The sequence below is a fragment of the Lepus europaeus genome, chromosome 5 (genome assembly GCF_033115175.1).
Source record: "Lepus europaeus isolate LE1 chromosome 5, mLepTim1.pri, whole genome shotgun sequence".
NCBI lineage: Eukaryota > Metazoa > Chordata > Mammalia > Lagomorpha > Leporidae > Lepus > Lepus europaeus.
The window spans coordinates 17,687,219-17,696,682 of record NC_084831.1 but is presented as its reverse complement, the minus strand read 5'-3'; the positions used below and the strand labels follow the sequence as shown (position 1 = coordinate 17,696,682).

The 9,464-nt window shown below is 62.8% G+C and overlaps 1 protein-coding gene across 1 annotated transcript in view; it reads left to right on the top strand.

Moving 5' to 3' along the window:
• Positions 1–3,861: 3,861 nt before the first annotated feature.
• Positions 3,862–9,464, top strand: part of MYOM3 (myomesin 3) — a 47,007-nt gene continuing 41,404 nt past the window's right edge. The window contains exons 1-5 of the mRNA XM_062190635.1: positions 3,862–3,970; positions 6,082–6,256; positions 6,891–6,971; positions 7,438–7,597; positions 8,134–8,291. Of these exons, the coding sequence (XP_062046619.1) occupies positions 6,096–6,256; positions 6,891–6,971; positions 7,438–7,597; positions 8,134–8,291 (560 nt within the window). The 5' untranslated portion in view covers positions 3,862–3,970; positions 6,082–6,095. The remainder of the gene's footprint in view (positions 3,971–6,081; positions 6,257–6,890; positions 6,972–7,437; positions 7,598–8,133; positions 8,292–9,464) is intronic.

The following is a 9,464-nucleotide window of genomic DNA, read 5'->3' as shown; positions in this document are numbered from 1 at the left end:
CTTCCAAGCCACAGGACCACAAAGCCCTCCACTGGCAAAGGTTTCAAAGACAGGGCAGATGGCTCCGCATCTCTGACCCTCCTCAGACTGGCCTTGTCCCCAAACGAGGCGCAGGCTGCAGGCTGCATGACCCCTGAGGTTCCTGCGCTGAGGCAGCCCAGGCCTGCAGAGGGGCTGGCACCTGCTAGAGGGCACAGTGGCTCAATCCTGGCAGCTGGCAGGGGCCCTGGCAGTCCTGAAAACCCCACGTTCCCACTCTGTTGGTGGAAATCGCCACAGCGCCCCCTAGTGCAGCCTAGAGAAAGGTGCGCTTCCGAGATGTGGCCTGCCTGCAAGGCATGAAAAAGCAAAGCCCAGAGGAAAAAAAAAAAAACATCAGACTGAACTCCCACCCCCTTATCCAGGGGGAAACATTCCCAGACTCCCAGTGGGTGCCTGAAACCATGGATAACACCAAGCCCTATAAACACCGCGTGTTCGAGATTCGTAAATTAGGTACAGATTTGGTAACAACAGCTCTTAATGAAACTGGAGTTACTGCAGTGAGGAACACAAGGGCTGCTTGGACACAGGTGCTGCGGTTCCGGGGCTGGATCCTCCTGCCCCCCACCCCCCGGCACATCTGAGCGTCAGCCTGGACAAGCAGACCACGGCCTGGTGTCATCCCCATTCCGCCTTCCAGACAGTAGGACAGAAACCTGAGCTGAGGGCAGCACGACCACAGACAGGGAGACCGCCTGTGCCTCCTTGCTGGAACTGTGCCGGGGAGACCTCGCTCTGAGAGCCCAGCCCGCACTCAGCACCTGGGCGGCGGGAGCCTCCCCGCTCTAAGGAGGAAGAACATGAAGAAGAGAAGCCTCGCCCTGCAGGTCTGAGCACGACATCTGGAGTTAACTGGACTAGGAGAGCCACGGAGGAAGGGCGGGGAGACGATGCCTGCACAGAATCCCAGGAGCAGGGAGGAGGCACTGGCCCGGGCAGTTCTCCACTGGAGCCACCAGGTGGAGCCATCAGCCAAGGACAGCTTGGTTGCTGTGGCGATGGGGTACTTGGTCTGTGAAGCAGGGTTCAGGGAGCTGTCAGAAGTCCCAGGAAGGGAATGAGAGAAAGGAGAGGAGGAGAGGGGAGAGAGGGCAGTGTGGGTCAGGTACCACAGTCAGTGCTTTACACGTAGCCCCGGTGAGTCTCCAGGCCTGCTGCAGAACAGGCCTACTGTGGCTTAGATGTTGCTGGGTGACCTGACGGACTATGTATGAAAGGTTTGGTCCCCAGAGCCCCAAGAGGGTGAACACTGCAGCCAGCTTCAGGGTTCAGAGGAGGGGCCTTGGGGAAGTGATTGGCATGGCCCAGGCGGCCACGGTCCAGGCGTGGAACCAGGGCAGCTTCCAAAGGGGAGAGAGAGACAGAATCTGAGAACTCGTCCCCAGCGTGCAGACAGGGAAACAGGCCCAGAAAGCAGGCCAAGGTCCCCGAGGTTGAGATGCAAACCAGGGTATGAGTGATGCCAAGTCCTCCAACCCCTGCTTGGCCCCACCACCTGAGGTGGGCAGGAAGCACATCACCGGGGTGTGGCCAGTCAAGGGCTCCAAGGACTCCCCACCCCCAGAAGGGTGTGGCTTAAGAAAGTCCTGGCAGAGGTGTGGGGTCACCAGTGGGGCTCTCACTTGGCCAGGTGCAATGCCAGAGGCTTTGCGCTTCTTCACAGAATCCTTTCAACAGGTGGGCACTGCGCAGGGAATAAAACCAGAATGGAGGAGCCGGTGCTGTGGTGTAGCGGGTAAAGCTGCTGCCTGCAATGCCAGCATTTCATATGGCTGCTGGTTTGAGTCCCAGCTGTTCCACTTCCGATCCAGCTGTCTGCTATGGGCTGGGAAAGCAGTGGAAGATGGACCAAGTCCTTGGGCCCCTGCACCTGTGTGGGAGACCCAGAAGCTCCTGGCTCCTGACTTTGGATCAGCGCAGATCCAGCCATTTTGGCCAACAAGGGGGTGAACCAGTGGATGGAAGACCTCTCTCTGTCTCTGCCTCTGCCTCTCCTTCTCTCTCTGTGTAACTCTGACTTTCAAATAAAATAAATCTTAAAAAAAAAAAAAAATACAGAATGGTTGAGTGTCTGGCCCAGGTCCCAGGAATTTGTCATGGTTTGGGCACTCCCCAAAGGACCTGGTCCCCGGGGTCTTCTGTTTCCAGATTATGGACGGATCTCAGGGCAGCCGTGGCATTTGAAGGCAGGGCCAAGGATTGTGTGACGTTGCTGGGGTGGGGCCTATGGCTGAACGCCGGTGGCTCCACAAAGAACCCTCACTTTGATGCATCCTGTGGCCCTCTGCTTCCTGTCTTGCCGTCTGACCCTCCCTCTGCGTGCCCTACCCACATCCCACCCTCATCAGATGCCAGCCTGGTGAGGCTGCTGATCTTGAACTGTGAACCTCCAAAACCTCGAGCCCAAGTAGACCTCCGACCTCAGCAGCTTCTCCCAGGGATTGCAGCTGCAGGTGACTAGTGCGTAAGTGGTGCAGATCCGGAGTACAAGCCACTCTGACTTCAGGGTTCACCTCCAGGTACACCTGCTCTCACCTGCTCAGATGCCTGTGCCCCACTGAGCGGGAAGTACACACCTCTGCCTGCCATAAGTGCAGGATCACAAGCACCTGTCACAGCACGTGTGTGAAAGTGAGCCTCGGAAAGCCCTTCTTAGGTTGGATCAGTAGAAGAGGGGAGAGTAACGCCAGAGGTGCTCCCCTAAAAGATGTAATTACAGGGCCAGCGCTGTGACACAGCTGGTTAAGCTGCAGCCTGCAGTGTCAGCCTCCCATATGGGTGCCAGTTAGTGTCCTGGTTGCTCCATTTCTGATCCAGCTCCCTGCTAATGGCCTGGGAAAAGTAATGGAAAATGGCCCCAGGGCTTGGGCCCCTACACCCACAGGGGAGCCCCAGATGAAACTCCTGACTCCTGGCTTCAGCCTGGCCCAGCGGCTGCCAGCATTTGGATGGAAGTAGATGGGTGGAAGATCGATTTCTCTCTCTCTCTGTCTCTCTCTCTCTCTCTTTCTCTTTCTTTTTCCCTCTCTCTCTCTGTAACTGCTTTTCAAATAAACAAATAAATCTTTAAAAAAACAAAACAAAACAAAAACCCAACCTGTAATCAAGGCAGCCAAGGAGATGTGGCCTGCAGGACAGCTTGCAAATCGAGCAGGGAGTAAGACTTGTCGGGAGGAGTTCCCTCGTGTCATCTCTCCCCGAGGAGTCCCCGAGACGCTAGGAAGAAGGACCTGCACAGCGTCACTGGCCGCCTAAGGGCCCCAAGAGGGGCCAGGGGCAGAAGCCAGCCCCAGGGTGCCTCCCCGCTGGCTCCCCAGCTTCTCCCACACCCGCCCGAGCCACACCCCCCAGCAGACACTCAGGGACCACATCAGTGGCTGCAGGGAGTAGCAGAGAGAGGAGAAGCCACGTGTTTCCTATTTAGACAGGGATAACTTACAAGCACGAGGGCTCATTTTTAGGTTCCCTTCCCTCCACCGTCTTGGTGTAGTCTGGGTGCCCAATTTCACTGTCTCCATTTTTCAGAAGGGAATCAGATCCGACGCTGAGCAGCCGAGCGCCTTCCCCAGGGCACCCCGGCAGCCAGAGGGAGCGTTTCGATCAGAACCCCCAGCAGTTGGCAAGCCCCCAGGTCTGCCTTCCTAAGCAGGCACTCGGCCGGGCAGAAGGCGTGGAGTGAGGGCAGCAGCCGGGTGGGGTGCGTGGGGGTGGCTCCACCTGTTGCTCTCCCCGTAGTGCTGGAAGGACACAGCCCCTCTCCATTGTCATCACACCGACTCGCGCTGCTATATTTAAGCCTGTGAGGGCTGTAGGCCCGCGTTCTCCTCCCAGTCCCCACCGAGCCGGGGACAAGAAGACACCAGGAGCCTCTCACCCGCTGGACTCCACCCCCCCTACCGGAGACTTCCAAGTAGGCACAGCCACCTCTGTGAGTGTCACCTCCGGGGATTATGGGTCAGGAGGGGGCTGCCAGAAAGGGAGACCCCCCTGGGAAGGGATCTCTGTGATTGTGGGAGTGGGTGGGGTGGGGAAGGGGAGACCGGGTGGCACTAGGTCCTCCGAGCCGGGTCCTCGGTGACCCGGGAGCCGCAAAGCCAGACCTTCAGCGATGCCCTGGGACCCGGAGTCTGACATGGAGAGTGGGGGAGCAGGCATGGCCCAAAAACAGAGCAGCGCTGCCCGAGCTGTGCTTGGCCCTGTGGAAGGCAGAGGGAGAGGGCAAGTCCTGGCATCCCAAATCCTACAGCCCGAAGGGATCTCGTCCAACACAGACAGGGAAGGGCTTGCCTCGGCTCAGCCGGGTCAGGGCCAAATCCCGGCCTCTGGGAAGCCGCCGGAGCTGCTGGCTAACCAGTCCCAGCCAGCAGCGGTCTCTGCCTGGCCCCCAGTGCACGGCGCAGCCCCTGTGTGCGTTCTGCCTGTCCTGAGGGAGGGGAGAGGCCTCCCGGGGTGCCCATCGGGGGCTGTCACGGGTGCCAGGCAAAGGCGCCCTGGTCCGGTGGGAGAAGGGCGGCACAAACGTGTCCCCGCTTAATCCTGCGCATCAGTCAGTGCTTTAAAAAGCATCAGTGGCTCATCCGCTAAAGCCGGGGGTCTGGTTGCTGCAGTCCCCGGGGGCAGGGAGCAGTGCCAGGCCCAGGCCCGGCCGCTGTGCTAATCGGGAGCTGAGCTTCCAGGGGCAGGGAGCCAGCGCACTGACGCCAGCCAACCTGAAACCTCGGCTCCCCGGGGTGGGGGCCTCGGAACCCCAGTGAGGCTGGGGGGAGGGGAAGCCTCACTCCGCCCCTCCTCCCGTGGGGGAGGGGTCCCAGCAGCTGTGCGGAGCAGAGAGCAGCATGAGCAGGGCCAGCTGACCTCTTCCCGCCCCCCTCACCCCGGGACCATACAGGAAGCCCAAGGGGTGGCTGTCCCAGTGCCCTCGGCTGAGATCATCCACCGGAGCCACAGCCATGGGGGCTAGGGGCAGCCCCAGGGCCCGGCCAACTCTGCAGTCATCCCCTGTCTCTGTCCTGATGGCCACAGCCGTGGACACCCAGAGGGGGCAAACCCAGTGGAGCACGTGCCACTAAGACGGATCCCCAGGAGCCTCAGTGCCCTGGTCCCCCCCACCCCAAATCTTCCTCCAAGAGGCCACAGACCTACGGAGAGGGTCACCTGGCACTGCCACCACGCAGGCTATCTCCGGGACCGAGCGCTCCTGACCTGGGGCCGGGCACACAGTGGGCGCCCACACTTGTCACTTCAGTTCACTGACAGAGAACATGCAGTTATTAAATAATGACCCAACGGAGGAGGCGCTTTCTGAGCCAGGGCGGAACGGGGGTGCAGATCCAAGTGCAAAAGGAGGGCAAGTTCAAGGTGGCCTGTGGCTTTTCAGCAGAGTCCTTAGAGAAAGACTGCTAATGTCCAGCTCTCAGGGGTGGGGCCCAAGCACCCACCCAGGGAGGATCACACCCATTTCACAGACGAGAACACCAGGTCCCAGAGTCTCACCCAAGGTCACCGGCTTGGCGGGCTGCACCTGTAGCCCCGGCTTTCGAACACTGGATTTTGAACAAGAGTAGAGTTCACTAGAGCTGGGGGAGGGGAAAGCTCTCCAGGAGAGGAAGCCAGCACGGGCAAAGGCCCAGGGGTGGGACTGAGTGTGGGCAGGGGCAGGAGAGGGGAGAGGGGGACACCTGCCCACTTTGAAGCCTCCAGACAGCCTTGACATCAGAGTGTCCAGTCGCTCAGAGTCCAGCAAGTGAAGGCCTGGGGAAGGGGAAGCCTCCCCGGCATCTGCAGCCAGCAAGGCAGGGCAGGGCTACGGCGGCCCTGGGCCTGTCCCCCAGTGGGGGCTCTGCTCACCCAGTGGCTGGCGAGGCCCTGAAGCTGCCTCCGCCACCGTGGGCAGGCCCCTGACCCCCTTAGGCCAGTGCCTCCACCTGCTCACTAGAGAGAGAACGCCCCGCCCACAGACCTCCCACAGATGGGGGCGGGACCACACGGGAAGGGACAGCGAGTGCCTGGAAGGGTGACCATGCACCTCGGCCTCGGCAGGTTGTCTCGCAGCCATGACTCTGCCCCACAACCCCGCAAGTGTGGGGGAGCCCCGGCCCGCCCAGGTGGTGGAGGTGCACAGGCGGGAGCACCGGCAGGAGGAGGAGCGGAAGGAGCAGCGGCAGCACAGCTTGCACATGGGCTCCTCCGTGCGGAGACACACCTTCCGCAGCAGGTGGGCACAGGGCCCCAGCCCGAGGGGGGAGGCACAGCCCTGCCCCCTGCAGTGCCTGTCTGAGGGCAGAGACACAGCCCCGCCCCCTGCAGTGCCTGTCTGAGGGCGGAGGCACAGCCCTGCCCCATGCAGTGCCAGTCTGAGGGCAGAGGCACAGCCTGCACTTGGGCTCCTCCGTGCAGAGACACACTTCCGCAGCAGGTGGGCACAGGGCCCTAGCCCGAGGGGGGAGGCACAACCCCGCCCTCTGCAGGTGCCAGTCTGAGGGTGAAGGCACAGCCCTGCCCCCTGCAGTGCCAGTCTGAGGGCAGAGGCACAGCCTTGCTTCTGCAGTGCCAGTCTGAGGGTGGAGGCACAGCCCTGCCCTCTGCAGGTGCTGGTCTGAGGGTGGAGGCACAGCCTTGCCCTCTGCAGGTGCTGGTCTGAGGGTGGGGGACACAGTCCTGCCCTCTGCAGGTGCCAGTCTGAGGGTGGGGGGTTCACAGCCCTCCCCTCTGGAGGCTCCAGCCTGGGGGAGGGGGCTGCAGATGGGGGAGGGAGGCCAGGCTCTGCTGCTGTGCCCTGCGGCTCCAGCGGGGGGTGCAGCCCTGGCTGCAGGAGCACTAAGGGTACCCGGCCGGCTCACCCTGCGCAGTGAGGAGGAGCATCAGTTCAGCGCCGCCGACTACGCCCTGGCAGCTGCCCTGGCCCTGACGGCCTCCAAGGAGGTGTCTTGGTGAGTGAGAGCCTGGCTCCGTCCCCCGCTCCCCGCCGGGATCCCACCCTGAGCCTCTGCAGTCGGGGCAGACTGGGGGCCCGGCCAGGGCTGGCCCACCGCAGGGCGCACGCACGGCCCAGGGTCGGTTCCCACTTATCACAAAGGGACAGCACCTAGTGTGACCGTGGGGCCCACATCACCAACGGGCTTTGCATCCTGGCCACGGGCTGGGAGGGGGAGGGCAGGAGCCAGCCCACCAGCCCCCAGTGTCAGACCCAGCCCAGAGGCTGGGGAGGGGCGGGCTCAGCTGGCAGCCCTGGAGCCCGGGGAGGGGACCTGGCTATGGAAGGAAGCCGGCCCAGCCACGAGAAGGAGCTCTGTCAGAGGGCCTGGCGCCCACTCGCGCCCCCTGTCGGCTGTTTGGGGGCAGAGCGGTGGCCTTGCTGTGCGTCCTCAGCCAGCCCCGCCGGCCCCTGTCCCCCAGGGAGGCCCAGCTGCGTCGCCAGACCTCGGCCGTGGAGCTGGAGGAGCGCGGGCAGAAGCGCGTGGGCTTCGGGAACGACTGGGAGAGGACCGAGGTGGCCTTTCTGCACACGCACCGCCTGCTGCGCCAGAGACGTGACCGCCACGCGCTGCGCCAGCGGGTGAGGGCCCCGCGCGCCGCGCGGACACCGGCGGGCACCCAGGAAGGCCGCGGGGCCCTGCACCCTCACCCCCCTGCTCTGTGCCCCTGGCCGGGTGACCGGCATTGCTGGGGCTCAGTTATCCCGTCTGTCAAACAGGCGCGGTTGTAGCAACTCGGGACTGAGGGGACGGGAAAGATCGGGTTTGTGACATGACTGTCCCAGGGCCGGCAATGCAATTCCCACCCACTTCAGGCACCTGAAGCCAAGTCGACACCCCCTCCCCGCCCCAGTGACTCTTACCTGGGCTCGCTCAGTGTGCCTGTCCATCACAGATTAGCTCCCGGGATCCTCAGGACAGCCCCCCAGGGGCGGGGCAGTATTGCTATCATTCCCATTTTACAGGTGGGGAGACTGAGGCCCTGCCTCTGGTCTCACAGATGTAAGTGGCACAGAGCCCCACTGACGGGGACTCAGCCCACACAGGTGTGGCTCCCGAGTCTGGGTGTCAGGGTGCAGGGGTCCCTGGCTCACGGAGTCACACCCCCACCCTGCAGACGGAGGAGAAGGTCCGGGAAGCCAAGGAGCTGCTGGAGCTGTGTTCAGGCCGGGGGCCCTGGTTCTGGATCCCGCTGCGCTCGCACGCCGTGTGGGAGCACACCACGGTCCTGCTCACCTGCACCGTGCAGGCCTCGCCGCCGCCCCAGGTCACATGGTAAGAATCCCCGGGGCCTCACCGGCCTCCAACTGCCCACCCCCAAGCAGAGCAGCAGCTGCCGGGGAGACTCGGGCCCGGTTATTCTTAGCCTCCAGGCCTGCTGGGGGCCCAGAGTCGGAGCCACCGGGGAGCCAGCCCTTGTAAAAGTGTGACCCTGGTGGCCTGAGGAGGCAGCTGCTCTGAGCTGGGCATCTCAGGGTCAGAGGGCTGCGGCGGGAGGCAGGGCCGGGTGGGGAGAGGGGGAGGAGGTGGGGAGGGAGGGGCCCACAGGGAGAAGGGGCTCAGGTGGGGGTGGGAGCCCTGTGTTCCAAGCCCAGGTGTCTCTGGCTCTCTCGCTTGCTTGCTCTCTTTGCTAACTCAGCGTTGGTCTTGGCCATGACTCTTGGCCTTTGTGGTCCAGCCTCAGTTTTCCTGTTCTGTAGAATGGGTTGGAGACTGCCTACCCACCTTACACACTGTGAGGATTTGATGCCACAGCCACACAGAAGCCCTCAGGCCTGGAGAGGGGCGGGGATCGAGGGAGACACCGTTTCTGGGAGGGAAACCACAGCAGAAGCCAGAGGGAGGGGCGGGGCTCCTGAACAGACATGGTGGCCATGAGGTTGGGCCTGGCCGCATCCTGGGGCGGACCCTTCACACAGCAGAGCCCCTGGTACTGGGCTCCTTGAGGCCCTTTGCAGGCACGTTAGGGGGCATGGAACGAGCCCCTGGCAAGTATTTAGCAGGCCCATCCTCTCTCCCTGGCCCTGACTTGGGCACTGGGCACAGAGGCGAAGCCCCGGAGGAACCCTCAGCCCAGAGAGAAACAGCGACACACAGAGTGGATGCTCATGGGCTGTGTTTGCGAGCGTGGGGTGGGCGGGAGCAGAGAAGAGGAAGTGGCTTCCTGGGACCGGAGGGCTCAGGCAGGCTTCTTGGAGGAGGTGGCAAAACGGCCAGAGCTGGCCCAAGCTGACAGGAGGAAAGGAGCCGTGTCTTGAACTTGAACCCGCTCTGCGTTGACTCAGCCTTGTTCTGTCCTGATCCTTGGGGCCCCTCATGAGGTGGGGACCCTGGCCCCAATTTCACCGGTGAGCCGGCCGCTGTGACTTGCCAGAAGGCACACAGCCGAGTGCCCGAGGGTTCAGGCATGGCTCTCCCCAGCGGCCCAGAGAATGGGGGAGCAGTCCT